Raw genomic sequence first — 18,175 nt, 5'->3', positions numbered from 1 at the left:
GACTATCGCTGACAGATCGTTTTGTCACGCAGTGAGAGTTAGAGCCATGGCAAATAACAATCACCAGAAATGGTCGCTGCTCACAAGCAAAACGTTACACTCGCTGCTGATGATGAAAAGCACAACGAAAACTGTGAAGACTTCTGCAGTACGATCATGAGGAAAAGCGAAACGACAGAAGAAAATGAAAACAATGCTTACGCATTCCAAGTTCGTCTCTGCAGGTGTGAATGTGTGAGTTACAAACAAAGCAGGCACTATGATACGAAAGCTGTTGGGTTAACTCACCAACACACTCACATAAGCAAGCAAAGCAGCAACTGCTTCAAAACGAGCACAGATGAGTGTCGTGATTGTCGGGAATGACCAGATCGGTGATTGATCACATCAGAAGATGACATTCACCAGTTGCTTTTTACTTCTTTCGTCAACTTGATGGATGGTCATGGAGAGAGCTTCGACGAGCACATTGATAGGAATGTACAAAGCGTTACTACCAACAATCAATACGAAACTAACGATTTTAAATTGGCTCACCACTTTAGTAGCCTATTGGTCCCAAGCAAACGATTAACGTACCCTATTCTAGTTGAAATTCTATTACTACACTATGTTTGTTTTGATTCGCTATGAAAGTTTTACAGATAACATCAGGGGTGTGTGGATTCATGCAGAACATGCAGGGGTGAGTGAAATAGCTTGGGACTGCTTGGGACAGTTGTTCTGGTACTGAGTGAGCCAAAAATAATAATGATTTTCTTCGGGACCCAGTGGTCTTAGAGTTACCTCTATGTTACTACCATCAGTTGTTTGGCGATAGTGATTGTGAAAGGTCGCAACTCTGCTCTGTGTAAATCACAACAGCTAAACTACTCGGTAAGATTTTGGCATTTCTATTTAATTGTATTAAGCTATCTCACAGAGACCAGATGTCCAAGTTCGGTCAGAAACTTGTGTAAAGTTAAGTGGAAACGTTGCCGTTACGTAGCGCTAGCATCTCCTGATTTCCTCTATAAATTTATCACTTTCGACCAATTTGGCGCTAGTACCGATAAATTACCTACTGAAAATTGCCACTTGGCGCTACCAAAACTTAGTGTCTAGTGTAAGTTTTGCAACGCCAGCGCCATCATGTTGTCAAAGAGGGTTTTTAAGTGGGGAAGTTGCCGTTAGTGGGGCTTAAGTCGAATAGGAATCTTTACACAAGTTTTTAGAGAAATTTTGGAGTCTCAACGTCTTTTTTCTGTGGCTATCTTATATCGAGCTCTTTTCAATAATTGCAACATGTGGATAATGCAGAACAAGTTTAAAATTGTTCTAGTGCCAAATTGGTTTTGAAGGAAGGTCAAACTACAAACGAACAGCTCAGCCGCTCCACAGAGAACAGACATGGATGGAGGCTCGAACAAAATTTCTCTAAAAACTTGTGTAAAGATTCCTATTCGACTTAAGCGCCACTAACGGCGAATTCCCCACTTTCCATTTGCTGACCGTATTCTGATATCTTTTGCTTACTCTGTTTCAAGCTAAGCATTTCTTTCTCTACTGCCTTCGGCGTAAGTTTGACTGCAAACTTAGCTTTCAAAGCAGTGGATGCTTGAGCAACTGTTGCGGCACCATTTATCGCTCCGTGAGCTGGGCCAATTAATCGAGTTTTTGCAAATTCAATTACCGCCAGTTCAGGAACTCTTGGAAAATATGATCTAAGTAGTTCCAATGTTTCAATGGTCATCTTGGGTGCCGTACTTTCAATTTGCCTACAACACAACCTGCCATACAGAAACCGATAACACACCTTATGAGTTAGTTTTTGGAAAACAATGCATATTACCTTCAAATCTAACAGATTCCAACAGTGTAGATCCTATCAACAACATAGACGATTACATTAAACTTTTAAAGTATAAATTACAAACGATCCAATTAGAAGTCAGAAATAAACTATTTGCTTCAAAGCCCAAAAGAACAATGAATTACAATATAAATAAAGAAAATTATGTTTATCAACCAGGAGAACTTATCTTAATCAAAAACGAAACAGGATCAAAGCTAGAAAATAAATACCTTGGACCATACTCAGTTAATTGTGACAAAGATCCTAATGTAGAAGTAAATATTAACAGTAAAACTGAACTGATTCATAAGGATAGGGTCAGAAGATATATTCAAGAATAGAACGTGTGGTGGATGTAAGTAAGGTAAATAAATAAGAATTTCATCGTAAAAAAATGGAACGTACACAAACAAAAAACGAATATTTAGATAGATCAATTTTAAAATTTTCAACTGAAGATAAATTTTTTAAAAATTATAAATAGGGCGTGTGGTGGATGGCGGTCTCACTTACCATCCATGGGAAGCGATCAAACTTTGCGTTCCCATAAACCACGAGGAATGAATGTTTTTGCTGACTTGGATTATTATGTGGAACGCCGTCGCCACATGTTATCGTCCACTGAAGTCGTCATTGTATCGTTTAGCTAACATAAGCAAAAATTGTTTCGATGCATGGTACAGAACTGTATGGAAGAGAAATAAAAATTATTCTACCCACAACCGTCACAGTGTACAGTTCAATTCAACCGAACGATCCTGGAGGTCCAAGGACATCATTTCAGAATATTATGAGGCCGATGAAATTCATATGAAAAATCATATAAAATTAACGTGATCGCATAAATGTTATGTGAAATTCAGATGAATTCCATTAATTTTGTTTATGGATGAAAATCATTTGCGTATCCAATGGAAGCTACATGAAAACTATTTTCGGTGTATGATTATCTTAAATAAATGAAAGTAAATTTGGATGGATGTTTTTGTATCACATACAATGATAGAAGAGCAATAGTTTGTATCGCTTAACTCGATTTGTTTACATTTGTTACTTAGGACCTTTTGAAAAGGGACGCGAGTATTCTTCGATTTGATCGTCTACTCCGATGGTGAGTCACCCCCCGATCTCACTCCGACAATCGATCCTCATTTCTAACGCATTCCTTGTGATTCAGTTTCCACATGTTCCAAACTGCTCCGTTTTCTGAAAAGTATGCAACTGTCATGTCGACAGTCAATCAACTTTTTTCTTTTGTGTTCTCTGTTTAATGACTCTCTCCGTGACTGTTCCTCGAACGAAAAAATAGTGACAAAAATGCGAAAAACATACACACAATAATCATTTATCGGTGCGAAATAAGATTCCAGATTTCTCTAATTCCGTGCAAAAAGTGGCAGTACCGTAATTGGTGCCATCGGACGTTCCTGACAAGTGGAGGTAATTTTGGAATGTGAGTTTGTTTTTCTTGTATTTTTATAATGCACTTCTACAACGTAGCAGCAAAATTGCACAATTTTATTGTTTTTCTTTTCCCGTGGCAGAAAACTTAACTGACGGATTCCTTCAGACGAAAATCGGGCAAGGAAACCACTCTGGCCACGATGGACCAGCAAAATCTCTTCACCAGTGTGGAAGAGGAATGTCTATACTGGAAGGAGAGGTGCTTGAAAATCAGTCAGGAGAGAAATGACGTCCAAAGGGAATTCGACGACTTCACGGAAGAGTCACGGCAACTGGAAGCTGAACTGGAAATGACCGTGGAACAGCAGGAGAAAAAGATTCGTGACCTAAATCAGCTGGTAAGTCAACTTCGGATTGAGTGCGAATCATACAAGCGAAAAGTTGCAAACAGTGAAAATGAATCGAACAAGATCGATGCTGACTACAAACAGCTGGTGAAGGAGAATGAGAAATTCAAGGTTTACATCCGTGAACTGGAGCAAAAGAACGATGATTTAGAACGAGCCAACCGGGTGGCAAGCGAAAGCGTTGTTGAATTTGAATCGATGTTAAATCAGGCTTATGAGAAGAATGCTCTTCTGGAACTGGAAGTAGACGAAAAAGAACGCATGCAAATCAAGTTACAGCGACTGATGGACGAAGCACGAGATTTAAAGCAAGAGCTCAAAGTAAGACATGTTCCTAAGAGCGAAGAGGATGCTGAAATGACCGATACCCACACGGACGGTATATCGGATGAAAAGACTCAAGAGGCCTCCAGCGAACCTAGGCCTGGTACGCCCAACATAAACACCACCGTAAACGTGTGCCTCAATAGCACTAAGCTGGAAAATATAAATAATAACATCAATTGCAAAAAGACAGACACCACCGTTGTAGCCCTTACAAAATCAACCAGCAAACTTGACTTGGAATCCACTCTAGGTTCCATGGACAACGTAGTTCCCCCAACCGAAGATAGTACGCTGCAGCAAAAGTTGATCATAGAGCGAAACGGTAATATCAACAGCAGTTCTGCTCTGGTGGCAAGCGTCTTGAATGCACCAATGGCTCCAAGTGATCGAGTTTCCACCCTTAGCATTGTAGCAGACCTTCTCCGACGATTGGACAATATGGAAGCTAAATTAAAGGCTTGGAAAATTCGTAAACCATCTTCTCGCACCAACCTAGCCTCGAGCGGAAGTCATCGGCACAGCCATAGTCAGCTTAATAACCACAGTTTGCATCATTCCCACCAGTACGGTGTTGCAGCTACAGTTGGCGGAGGAGCAGGTGGGTTGGTTGGTTCTGGGGCACCTGCCGATAGCAGCGTTTCGTTAAATTCCCTTGGCAGTGGCGACAGCTGCTGTAACGTTCAGCTTCACTCGTACCAGCCAGGAATGGCCACAATCGGAACGCAGACCTCCTCCCATCAACAACAGCAGATTCCACAACCTATGACAAAAGCGGAGCTGCGAACTAACAAATAAGCTTCAAATCCCTCTTTTACTCTTATGCGTATACATTATATTTTTTAATTAAATTATTTAATTTAATGGCTAATATTTTTTATGATACGTTTCTATAATGTGTGTTTGTACATAGGTGTAACCAAGGATTAGGCAGAGGGATATGATATTGTATAAGACGAAAAGCAAACGCATACAGATTCATGTAGAAATATCATGTTTTGTTTTGAAACGTTGATCGAATTCAAAATACGTCTGTTTAAATTGACCGTTCTAAACTAAGTAGCAGTGTCCCGATTTAAATTGGCTATGCTGAATTCTATTTTCTAGGATTAGCATTCGTCTATATTTTTCGAAAGACTTTAAGAGACCCAACAAATTGTAATCTACAGAGGTATAAACAAATTTAGACAAGATTTAAAAAATGCACTTCTCTGAATGTATGCTTCGTACGCAGTCACAACAATATTTCAAACGAAGTCGCTGTCAAACAAAAAAAAACTATTACCTACTACCTACTACAACAATAGCACACTAGCAATCTATAGCTTTCAGTTGCAGCTTCTCTGGAATATAAGAAAATAAAATAGCAATGCTGAGTGCAAACAGATACCTATAGTAGTAAATGAAGAAATAATGCAAAAAAAAGTCCCTTTATTACATGTTTTCTAATGCAGCACTAGAAAACATGGTTTGGAAATAAATAAAATCGAGCTAATGGTATTAGCAGTCTAGCTGACTTGCTAAAATGACAGTGTAACCAGAAAGAAATGTTAAATAAAAATATTTATTGGAAGTACATTCTAACCAGTAACATTTGTATTAATTATTTTCATTTCTCCACACCCCTGAATTTTTCAATTCGTATTTCTACACGTTATGGAAAATTTGTTATACAGTGAAGGCATAAATGCGGAAAAACGCTGCTTATACACATAAATATTTCTTTTGCCTTCTTAATAACCCCATTTAATTGGTACCATCTCTGCTCACACCCTAATTTATGTATGGTGAGACCTGACCCTTCTTACGGCATTAAATTCCGACTGAATTTCTCAAATCTGCATTCACTGCCCTGTGTGGCATAACAGTCGCATTAGCATTTTTGGCAAAAATTAATTATACATTGGAATCGATTGTCACTTTACACTTTACAATGTACCCAAAAAAGTATCCTAGAAAATGTCCAAAACTACGTTGTCTCATCAATAAGTGCCCATGGTGAAAAATAAATTCAACGCCGTTTTTCTCAGCTCCTTTTAGTCAGGGAAGAGAAGTAAAATAATTTCTGGATGAAATGTGGGTCTGTGTCTGAATTTTCACGCGATTTGGTTTTAGCTCATGGCAGATTTTGTTCAGGAAGCCCTCGGAACATATCCGGTTGTGTCCAATTACTTGGGCACTTGATACACTAAATCTAGGTAGATTCCGATTCTGCACGTTGTAGTTTAATTTTTATACCTATGATCTTGACAAGTTTACCTATGGGATGAGTAGGGGAGGATGGTATACAACGCATCCCCTGGGCAGAACGCACCAGCTGACTTTCATTTGTGTTTTTCATGGCTTTTTCATAACTTTTTTGTTGTCTTATCAAGCAGCACTTCTAGCATAGCATCTGAACTCAAAATGCTGCATGATAAATCCTAGAATTGGATTAAAAATTCCAAGAAAAACTCAAAATAAAATGAAAAAGTGCGTCTTACCCCGGGGGTGCGTTATGTACTGTTCTCTCCTACTTAAGGGGGTTAGATTTTGATAAGTGTCGTGGATACATGTGAAGATAACCTGTTTTTGCTGTTATTATAAATAGGTAAATTTGCACCACAGTTAGCTTTCAATCGATAATTATAACTCGTATAATCCTCATGGAAAAAGATGATAGGAAAAAACGAATTTAATTATTTGAAATTTTTTTGACGTAGGACTACGTCTGTGATTTATACACTTTAAAAAAACGAAAATGGAACATGTAACAAAATCATGAAAGATTTTGAACATTTATAACTCAGCTGCCCTAATACCTTATCATTTTTCAAAATGTCACTGTTGAAAATTGCACGAATGTGCAATTGTTGCTTTGATAATTAAAATTATCACCGATTGCCTGCAAAAGGCGATTTCCCTAACACAGATTTCAAAGTTGAATTCCATCCGGTCTCACCAAGCGGTGTTTATTCAATCACCGCGTGGTGAGTGGTGGTGTTCTCCAGTACACAACGAAAGGCTCCGCGCTAGCAGCTAGTTACCAAGGCTAGCCTCAATCGCTGATCGGATTCAGTTCCAATCACCGTGTGTGGGGGTGTCCGGTCGTCAACATCAGCTGCAGCAGCTGTGCTTTCGGTGTGTGGCGTTGAACATTATTCTCCAGTAGCCAACGAAAGACTGCCTGCAAGCAGTGAGTTGTAGCCCATATGAGCATCCATAGAAGGAGGAAGAAGCCGCACCGCTATTGATCGGAATCAGTAACTCTTCGTGAGTTGCTTTGAGCCATCTGTACCAAGCGCGTCACCCTTTTGAATAATGTTTTTTGGAAATGGACGTTACAAGTAATGGATTGTTAAGAACCATTACAATTCGAAATTATTATTTTCTCCAAACATTTTCGTAAAGAGAACTATATTAGAACCTTTTAACGTATGGTTTGAGAACTTTAAAGGAAATGGTTATGGTAGTCAGTAAGGTCCATGGATGGTTTTGTATTGTCGGTCAACTTTACGTGTTCTTACGATGTTCTGAGGCATAACATCTCTGATCACGCCTTCCTTCGGATGGGAAGTAAAGCCGTTGGTGCCCGGTTCATGAGTTGATGGGTCGATAGGTAGGGTCCAGGTGTGAGAGCTGCCTTCCTGGCACGTCGATAGCATTGGTGCTCAGCACGGAAAACAAGATCGACGGAAAAAACAAATCAAAGGAAAAAAAAATATAATTCATTTTCCGAAAATGTATGGAGAAAACAAGAATTTGGCATGGTAATGGTTTGTAAGGTCCACTTAAAAAAAACATAATACATGATGTTAAAACTTTATCACACAAACGTTCATGTAAAGTTCCTTAACCATTCCAGTTAAAGTTTAGCAGGGATTATAATATATTTTTAACCTTTTTTTAATAAGGTCAATGTAATGGTTCGCATTTATCCGCGCGCCCACATAAATCAATATCACCATCCGGTAGGGTAAGACTTCCTCTACCCGACGGTAATTTTAGTTTGCATGAACGTGCCTTGAATTCCTAAAATTCATCGAGAAGAAGTCATTGTTTACAAAAGCTTTTACGCCTAATTCCAGCTCTATCTAGATATGTTTAAATCTAACATACCATGTAACCCCAAGGTAACATTGGGGGTGCAATTTAAAAAACCAAAATCGGTCGTGGGATGAAAGTGGTCTTATTTTGATCCAGAGATGATGAATTTTAATTCTCAATACGCCAATCGATAGGAATGTTTTCTATGAATCTGTTAAAATTAAGACTTTATCATTTTTCAAAATGTCACTATTGAAAATTTAACGAATGTGCAACTGTTGTTATGATAATTAAAATTATCACCGATTGCCTGTGAAAATCGATTTCCCTAACACAGATTTCAAAGTTGAATTTCAAACGATGTTTATTCAATCACCGCGTGGTGAGTGATGGTGTTCTCCAGTACACAACGAAAGGCTGCCTGCAAGCAGCGAGCTGCAGCCCACATGAGCATCCATAGAAGGAGGAAGAAGCCGCACCGCTATTGATCGGAATCAGTAACTCTTCGTGAGTTGCTTTGAGCCATCTGTACCAAGCGCGTCACCCTTTTGAATAATGTTTTTTGGAAATGGACGTTACAAGTAATGGATTGTTAAGAACCATTACAATTCGAAATTATTATTTTCTCCAAACATTTTCGTAAAGAGAACTATATTAGAACCTTTTAACGTATGGTTTGAGAACTTTAAAGGAAATGGTTATGGTAGTCAGTAAGGTCCATGGATGGTTTTGTATTGTCGGTCAACTTTACGTGTTCTTACGATGTTCTGAGGCATAACATCTCTGATCACGCCTTCCTTCGGATGGGAAGTAAAGCCGTTGGTGCCCGGTTCATGAGTTGATGGGTCGATAGGTAGGGTCCAGGTGTGGGAGCTGCCTTCCTGGCACGTCGATAGCATTGGTGCTCAGCACGGAAAACAAGATCGACGGAAAAAACAAATCAAAGGAAAAAAAAATATAATTCATTTTCCGAAAATGTATGGAGAAAACAAGAATTTGGCATGGTAATGGTTTGTAAGGTCCACTTAAAAAAAACATAATACATGATGTTAAAACTTTATCACACAAACGTTCATGTAAAGTTCCTTAACCATTCCAGTTAAAGTTTAGCAGGGATTATAATATATTTTTAACCTTTTTTTAATAAGGTCAATGTAATGGTTCGCATTTATCCGCGCGCCCACATAAATCAATATCACCATCCGGTAGGGTAAGACTTCCTCTACCCGACGGTAATTTTAGTTTGCATGAACGTGCCTTGAATTCCTAAAATTCATCGAGAAGAAGTCATTGTTTACAAAAGCTTTTACGCCTAATTCCAGCTCTATCTAGATATGTTTAAATCTAACATACCATGTAACCCCAAGGTAACATTGGGGGTGCAATTTAAAAAACCAAAATCGGTCGTGGGATGAAAGTGGTCTTATTTTGATCCAGAGATGATGAATTTTAATTCTCAATACGCCAATCGATAGGAATGTTTTCTATGAATCTGTTAAAATTAAGACTTTATCATTTTTCAAAATGTCACTATTGAAAATTTAACGAATGTGCAACTGTTGTTATGATAATTAAAATTATCACCGATTGCCTGTGAAAATCGATTTCCCTAACACAGATTTCAAAGTTGAATTTCAAACGATGTTTATTCAATCACCGCGTGGTGAGTGATGGTGTTCTCCAGTACACAACGAAAGGCTGCCTGCAAGCAGCGAGCTGCAGCCCACATGAGCATCCATAGAAGGAGGAAGCAGCCGCACCGCTATTGATCGGAATCAGTAGCTCTTCGTGAGTTGCTGTGGGCCATCTATATGTCAAGCGCGTCATACTAATGAGTATAAACAGAGAGAACCCCGCTCAAATTCCTATTCCTACACAAAACACTAGCTCCTGCTGCAGTTAACAAATGAGATTTATTATATAAGACCACGTAGTCCTGCGTCACCATTGCGCACAACCCTTGTAGCATAGAGGTAACTCTAAGACCACTGGGTCCCGAAGAAAATCATTATTATTTTTGGCTCACTCAGTACCAGAACAACGGTCCCAAGCAGTCCCAAGCTATTTCACTCACCCCTGCATGTTCTGCATGAATCCACACACCCCTGATGTTATCTGTCAAACTTTCATAGCGAATCAAAACGAACATAGTGTAGTAATAGAATTTCAACTAGAATAGGGTACGTTAATCGTTTGCTTGGGACCAATAGGCTACTAAAGTGGTGAGCCAATTTAAAATCGTTAGTTTCGTATTGATTGTTGGTAAAACCAACAATCAATACACACAAAGAAAAACCGTTGCTAAAATTAAAAATACCATTGGTAGAATTGAAAGTTTGCATTGGTTCTTTTTGGTAGAAAGCGGTTAGCTTTCAAAACAAAAATCAGCTAACTGTCAATTCAAAAGTTCCTCGCATGCTACTTTTAAAAGTTGAAACTTTCAAAACGAATTGTAGAACTGTCAAATGAAAACATGATAGTATTATAATTAAAAGTGGATTATTTTTGTATCAAATCAAACTTTTGTCATGAAAGTTTGGTAAAGTTGTAATAACATGTGCCGTTTTGAATCTATAATAAAAATATTTTCAATTAAAATACAAGCATTTTCAACATTGCAATATTAATTTTCATTTTAAATTCTAATAAATATTTATTCAATCGATAGTAACAAATGTTTCATAAATTAAAAAAGGACTACAACTATATTTATTACTACTATCCACATGAATACAAATATATTAATTATGCTGGGTTTCGGAAGACATCATCCGCAAGTTTTCAGTGAGTAGAAAATCGTTGTCATCGTATTGCGATATCACAAAGTTGCAGGTGGATTTTTTCGGCTGACTGTTGATTCTTGGGTTGATTCGGATTTATTCATTGGTAGATTTCATCGTCTGAAAAGAAATCTAAATAACTTCACACAATAACATTGATAATTAAATACTTACAATTTTAACTAATGATGTCACAATGGATTCCGTAACCGACAATCTCGCCGACAATAGTAAAAATATTGCCTGAAATATCCAGCGGATTTAATGTTGATTTTCAGTTTCATTCCACACAAGGAACATGATTTGCGACTTTTGACGTTAAGGTTAAATTTAGCGGCAAATGCTGCCAGTGCTGTCAAAAACGTTGCTATGACAAGGTATTTTTGACAGTTAAACAATTTTCATTTTAAAAATATGCGCTTTTAAAAGTACAAGTCAAAAGTGAAAAATACACTTTCAAACCAAACCAAATACTTTTGTTTTAAAAACTTTCATGGTTAAAACTATCAAAGCTGGGAAACTTTTATTTTGAAAACGCATGATTTTTATTGATAAAATTTTTGTTTTTTGTGTGTACGAAACTAACGATTTTAAATTGGCTCACTACTTGACTAGCATATTGGTCCCAAGCAAACGATTAACGTACCCCATTCTAGTCGAAATTCTAGTACTACGCAATGTTTTACGCAGAAAAAAATATTTTAAACGTAATAATATTTGACGAAAAATCAATAAGAATTTCATTTTGTTTTGGCTGCAAAAAGAAATCATTATTGTTTCAACAATCCAGTATTTTTGTTCCTCAAAACCCATGGATTGTTAAATCAAAAAGAAAATCTTTTCGAATTTACAAGAGCTTTCATGGTTTTGACGTAAGCTGTCAAATTTGGCAGCTGGGTCAACAACAAAAATATAGTTGAAGATGCTTATTTCAAATAACAGACTGTAGTGGTAATTTTTATACGATAGATGGAGTAGATGAAAGCATAGAGTTGATAGTTCCGTTAGTAGAGTACGGCAGTGTGAAGATTGTATATAGATATTAGATAAGCGAGCTAGGACAACTTTTAAGGAAGGTACAAATCGGTTTTTTCATCTCTCTTTACCAAACTCCCCCTTTGGAGAGGGATGGTGAGGGGTGTGTCCCCCCGCCACCACTGGCAAAAAGAGATGAAAACCGACCCGCTCAAGTACCAACTGTGTGTTTGAAACAGTTCTACCGATTTTTACCGCACTTCAGTTGTTATTTGAAGGAAGGCATCCAGTCGTAGGTTTGGAAATTGCAACTATTGTTTACCCCTACCACGATATGTGGTCCTGTCATCGTCGACTTTTTTTATGTATTGTTTTCTTTTTCACTGATCATCCTTCGGAAGGGAAGTAAAGCCGTTGGTCCCCGGTTAATTAGTTGATGGGTCGATATGTAGGGTCCAGGTGTGGGAGCTGCCTTCCTGGCGTCAGGAGCATTAGTACTCAGTACGGAAAACAAGATCGATGGAAACAAAAATCAAGGAAAAAAACAAAAAATTGATTATATTTAGCAACTGCAGCTCGAACTGCAGCATACTTACTTACTTCAAGTCTCAAGATTTTCGGAAATGTTGCACTTATTTCCCGAAATTCACAAGTTTTGTTATTGTTTACATTTTTGTCCGGGTGAAAACGAGGGAATGGTTGGTAGTTATTTTTGCATTCATGGCCCGGGGAATGGACACAGCAAATAAATGCCAAATTTAAATGAACTATTGTTGGCTTAATAATAGAATATTGTTGATAGGTACAGTTCGAAAGGTACAGTAGCAGCACCTACCCCACCCGTGTTCCCTCGAGATCGTCAAGTCGACGATGACAGGAGCACATATCATGGTAGGGGTAAACAATAGTTGCAATTTCCAAACCTACGACTGGATGCCTTCCTTCAAAATAACAACTGAAGTGCGGTAAAAAATCGGTAGAACTGTTTCAAACACACAGTTGGTACTTGAGCGGGTCGGTTTTCATCTCTTTTTGCCAGTGGTGGCGGGGGGACACACCCCTCACCATCCCTCTCCAAAGGGGGAGTTTGGTAAAGAGAGATGAAAAAACCGATTTGTACCTTCCTTAAAAGTTGTCCTAGCTCGCTTATCTAATATCTATATACAATCTTCACACTGCCGTACTCTACTAACGGAACTATCAACTCTATGCTTTCATCTACTCCATCTATCGTATAAAAATTACCACTACAGTCTGTTATTTGAAATTAGCATCTTCAACTATATAAATCGTTGACTTCACGTAGAAGTAATACTAAAAACATATAGTCAAAGTAATAGAATATTGTTATTTTTACAATAGTTGCAGTTGAAAAGTGGCTTATTAAAACAAAAAGAATCCTATTTTGAATTTATATGAATAAGTATTATTGAAACAACAAAATGCAATATAATTTCAACCGGAATTGTTTGTTTAAATACAACTAAAGTTTTGTTTGGTTCAATGCAAACAATTTTCTGTCCGTGTAGAGAGTGTCTAGTATAAGAGAGGAGCCAGTCCTGGTATTGCGCAAAATGAAATGTTCCAATGCTTCCATTGGAAACGCACATGATTTTTATCCAATAACAAAATTAATGATTTTTATTGAATTTCAGTAACATCCATATAGGGGAAATCACGGCTTCGGCATGACAGACTATTTTCGGCAACCCAAATTGAAACACTATTTTCACTGGATTTTCTTACGAAAACACTGAATACATGCAAACGATTCTTTATGCTTTCAGCTTCAATTTGACTATATTTTTACCACTGAGAAAAAGCAATCTAGCAAGTTTTTATTGAAATGAAACACACGCACTACAAATTGTAGCTGATTTCGAGTTGCCGATAATAGAACAGCAGATTTACATGCAGTTCAAATGGAACGGTTGCCGAAGAAAAACTGGTTGCCGACAATATTCGCTCCCACTAGAGAAGATTGGAGCTTTGTAAAAGCGTTTCAAAACAGTTTTTGACAATTCTTTCGACTGAAATTGTTAGAGCAGCTGGCAGCAATAGATTGTAAACAAACCAATACTGCATATGTGTGCGTTACTTAGAGAAAAAGGCTATAGAAAGAAGGTCGCTGCTTAGGTTGCCGAGAATACGTAAATTCCTCTACCTACCTTCTATATAATTTTTCTTATAGAATTCATCGCCCTCATAATTTTCATGGGATTTTGTGGTGAGGTTTGCAGTTGCATAGTTGCTCAAGGGACAACGGAGTACATGGGTTTACGAGTTATTCAGGGTTACGACACAATGGTTGATATAATTCGGGGTAACAGCATACAACAGACTTAGAAACCTAATAGGAAGTTTCGTTTTAAGTTCTCAACAGTAGCAAATCTCGTTGTATAGATAAATTAACATGTATTCAAGAATGTTAAGATGCAAAGCTAGGTTTCATGAATTTATACATCAACGAAGATTTATACGACTAATACCAAGACGTATGTTCGGCAATCAATTTCAATAAAATTAATCTCACAATGATCAACAGAATATGCTTCGATTTTGGCATACTTTATTTTTTTTTGTTTATATCATTATGAATCACAATCTCAAGCGGTTATTAAAATCTTTGGTTAAATATCCTTTCATCCTTAGTCTTAAGGTGGTATGCGGAGTAATATGCTCATACACCGGTTGGAATTATACCGATGTACACGCGTGCAGAGGGGGAAAAAAATCAAATTTGGTGCCAACCGCGGATCAGTGAACAAAAATAAAAATATAAAAAATGTAATTCAGTATGCGACTAGAAATAAAGAATGTGCATTTTCAATAACAAATAAAACGTGTGCGTTCGAAACAAAAGCAATCATTTTTTAAACCACCACGGCACCCGCTTCGGATCGACTAGTGGGCAAATCTGGACAATCTTTCCATTGATCATTGATGGGATCGAAACACTCAAAGGACGATATTGTTACCTGTGCACGGTAGAAGTTAATTTCGCAAGGTTGATCTCCACCTGCCACGTAGAGCAACCCATCTGCAGCAGCCACAGCGGGACTGGCCCGACTCACCGACATTGGTGCCACCATTGTCCATTTGTTATCATCGAATGAGTATCTTTCGACGGTACAAAGAACCTCTTGTTGGCTGCTATTTCCGCCGACAACGTAAAGGTAGCGATCTAGTATTGCAACACCCATCTGACAACGTGCCGTTTGCATTCGAGCCAGGGAATTCCACTCGTGTGTAACTGGATTGTAGCTGAAATCGGCAACATTGGAAAGCGTTTATGTTTATTCAATGGTTTTAGACATAATTAGTAGAAATTACCTAATCAAATCCGGTAAATGGCGGCTGGAGGTAGTGCAACCTCCAACAATGTATATGAGACCTAGAAAGTAAAGTTTAACGATTAATTTGAACAGATTAACTATAAGACAAATCGTTCACCTTCAAAACTAACAACACCCATGCTGAATCTCGGCTCTGGTAAATCACCAACCATTCTCCAAGAATTTTTCATCGGGTCATAACATTCTATAGAACCACCAATGTCCTCCCCAATCCATCTGTTGAAAAATACCAAAAAAATAAATTAACTACTGTCCTAAATGGTCCGCGATAAGTCAAACTTACCCGCCCATGGCATACAATGTGCCACCTAGAGCACACAGGCCAAACTCGCATCTCGGTACGATCATTGGCGCCATTGCTTCCCAATTATTGTTCTGAGTGTCGTATACTTCCCCGTTCGCCAAAATCTGACTGCCACGTTCGCCTCCAATAACGAAAATCTTACCGCCAAGCGTGGCGACTCCGGGTAAGATCCTTCCGATCTGCATAGGAGCCGACTCAATCCATTCTCGTCGGAATATGTCGTATTTTATCACACTTTCAAAAATACAATCAGCAGGAGTCCACCCGGCTGACTGTTCCCGTCGGGATCCTCCGATTATGTAGATGCTCTTTTTGGCACAAACTCTTGGGCATACACGAAGCGGCACCAGTTGTCCACGTTTGGAAGTCAAATCCTTTCGTACAGATCTCAGTGCTATCTTCAGTGAAACATCGCGACATTCGGCGATTGCTTGGTCAATCAGACCAACCGGAACGAGGGCCAGACGAACGTGTGACAGAATCTCAAACACATACCGCCGGCGTGGTACAACGTCGTGTTTGATCCATCGAAGAGCGGCCTTGAAAACTTGAAACTCGGTATCTACTCGAAGCGACTCGGAAGAAATCACCTTCATTAGCATCATGTGCGGAATGTCCAACAGTTCGTCCTCGAGGGCAACCTTGGGGAAATTGGTGTACACGTAGGTGGCAGCTGCTTCCGCTAGTTGACGACAGTTATGCGCTTCTGCGAAACGCAAAATTCCTAGTGCATTGGAAGAATGTAGTTCACGGCAAAGATATTCGCAACAACCGTCTACCACCTCGGGAAGTTGAATCATATCAGCAGCAGCCAGCAGCTCTTGGACATTGCTCTGAAATTAGATGATTGCATGATATGGGATTTGAAAACGGGCACGTGTTAAAAATTATAAATCGGACAACAAATTATAAAAAAAAAAACATTCACGGGAATATCTTTCACTCAACCTTCCATGTTGTACGCTTGTAGGTGGGTCCAAATTAAAAGGTTAGTAACTGTTTGCACATAAGTCAGGTCAAGATCATCGACAAAGTTGTTCTGGATAGTTTTTACAATCTAAGTCCCTGGTTTGATAAAAATTGAGCAAGTTTTGGATTTTTGACAAGCAAATGAATAGTTTTGTTTCGCTTGTCATTATTAGCGTATGAATCGAAAATCACTAGATGAGCAGATGAAGAACCTCTTCGACATTAAGGAGCTCACCATAACGATAACACCGGATGCAGTAGTCGATAAATTCCCTTGGAACTCTCTTTAGAATTTCCTCAGAATTCAATACCCCCAGAATTTCCTTTGAGTTTTCAACAGAACTCTCTTGAAATTCTTCTCAAAACTTATTTAGAATATTTACTAAAAACTATACACTCATAAAAAATCTACTTTGAATTCATACACAGGCAAAACGGGCTTCCGGATAAACCGACGCGATTGGTCAAAGTGACGATGGATCGAGTGATGTTCATTGTCCGAATTTTGGGGACACTCTCGAGTCCTTTCGAATCTCGAAGAGGGTTACGACATGGCAAAGGTCTGTCGTGTATTCTGTTTAATAATATGTATGATCCGAAGAGCCGGGATCGACACGAGTGGTACGATTTTCAGGAAGTTCGTCCAGCTTCTTGGCTCCACCGATGACATTGGCATCATTTAAATCAGACTGAATGTTGAAGCCAGGTGTCAAAGACGAAATAGATGAGAGTAAAAGGTTCTAGGGAAGATAATGTAACCCTCCCACCTCGAGTTCAGATTGAAAGTAACGAATGATAACATTTTGAATTGAGTCGAAAAAATAGACAAGTATCAGTTCGACACACCTAACACTTTAATGTTGAATTATATTTAATTACGTTACTGATGAACCCATTGTTCGCCATATGTACAGCTCAAACCAATCCAATCCCAAGCAGAGAAAAAAAAAATCAACTTTTTTCTTTCAACTCACCTGTTTGATCTCCACCTGTCCCGTATAAACGAAATCAATCAACATCTTCAGGATGTCGGCCCGAATCGAATGCAGTGTGACGGATTTTTGTTTTCCCTCGCTGAGCCCCAGCTCGGGACGGAACATTGCCTCAAAGTAAGCGGAAGCCGCACTCAGCACCGCTCGGTGGGCCTGGATCGTTGTGCTACCGACGACTATCTCCACATCGCAGAACCTCGAATTTTGCCTCAATGCATTCAGATTAAGTAGCACTTTCTGCGAGTACTGAATGCAGTTGAAGATGGGTTTTGCAGACGTCCCGGAATCGTTCGGTTGATTGATGGCCATTTGGGATTGTGTAAGCGAACAGATAATATCACTTGCATTGCCATTTCCATTGTAGCTATTCAACGGAGGCATAGCGCTACGCGGAGATGTTTGTACAAAAATGTACTTTCTGTGAAACTCTTCTTTTTTTTCACCTCAATTGCACTCAAACTGCAAGTTAAATCTCACTTAGCAGATGTTATATTGAGAACAGTGAACCATATTTTAATCTACAATAACTCGCGATTTGCTCTCGATTCCTCTGGCAATTAAAGGCAATTCGATGGAAACTGTTTCTCTTCAATGATAAACACTACACCGTCGGGTTTACGCCCTATCTCGGTGGCACTTGCGATACATATAAACTCACTGATAGGATATAACAATACTTGCTTTGTTGTATGTATTTGGATGATATCTGTAAAGAAGCTTCTAGCTTATGTACTACAGGAAGATATTTTATTTGCGATGAATGGTGATGATTAGGATGTGTATTCACCTTATGTTGTTATGCTG

At 38.6% G+C, this 18,175-nt stretch overlaps 2 protein-coding genes across 2 annotated transcripts; one reads left to right on the top strand and one right to left on the bottom strand.

Annotated features, from left to right (window-relative positions):
- Positions 1-3,070: 3,070 nt before the first annotated feature.
- Positions 3,071-5,560, top strand: nudE (Nuclear distribution protein nudE). Its single transcript, XM_065232366.1, has 2 exons — positions 3,071-3,287; positions 3,379-5,560. The coding sequence occupies exon 2, from the start codon at positions 3,439-3,441 to the stop codon at positions 4,765-4,767; it is 1,329 nt and encodes a 442-aa protein (XP_065088438.1). The 5' UTR covers positions 3,071-3,287; positions 3,379-3,438; the 3' UTR covers positions 4,768-5,560.
- An 8,636-nt stretch (positions 5,561-14,196) lies between these two features.
- LOC135709949 (actin-binding protein IPP) lies at positions 14,197-18,160 on the bottom strand. Its single transcript, XM_065232398.1, has 5 exons — positions 17,354-18,160; positions 15,390-16,243; positions 15,204-15,322; positions 15,084-15,144; positions 14,197-15,014 (listed from the first exon to the last, which is right to left on the bottom strand). The coding sequence occupies exons 1-5, from the start codon at positions 17,750-17,752 to the stop codon at positions 14,624-14,626; spliced, it is 1,824 nt and encodes a 607-aa protein (XP_065088470.1). The 5' UTR covers positions 17,753-18,160; the 3' UTR covers positions 14,197-14,623.
- Positions 18,161-18,175: the final 15 nt, after the last annotated feature.

The sequence above is a fragment of the Ochlerotatus camptorhynchus genome, unplaced genomic scaffold (assembly GCF_037179485.1).
Source record: "Ochlerotatus camptorhynchus isolate MF236.1 unplaced genomic scaffold, CSIRO-AGI_Acam_v1.1 ptg000367l, whole genome shotgun sequence".
In the NCBI taxonomy this organism is placed as follows: Eukaryota; Metazoa; Arthropoda; class Insecta; order Diptera; family Culicidae; genus Ochlerotatus; species Ochlerotatus camptorhynchus.
Note: the sequence above shows the minus strand (reverse complement) of the source record. Positions and strands in the feature narration are given on the sequence as shown.

Excerpts from the sequence above, each read along its gene's own strand:
- nudE (XM_065232366.1), top strand. The coding sequence starts at position 3,439 with ATGGACCAGCAAAATCTCTTCACCAGTGTGGAAGAGGAATGTCTATAC.
- LOC135709949 (XM_065232398.1), bottom strand. The coding sequence starts at position 17,752 with ATGCCTCCGTTGAATAGCTACAATGGAAATGGCAATGCAAGTGATATT. Across the intron at positions 15,323-15,389 it reads ACATTGTATGCCATGGGCGG|ATGGATTGGGGAGGACATTG; the intron begins GTAAGTTTGACT and ends ATTTTTCAACAG. Across the intron at positions 15,015-15,083 it reads CATTTACCGGATTTGATTAG|CTACAATCCAGTTACACACG; the intron begins GTAATTTCTACT and ends TGCCGATTTCAG.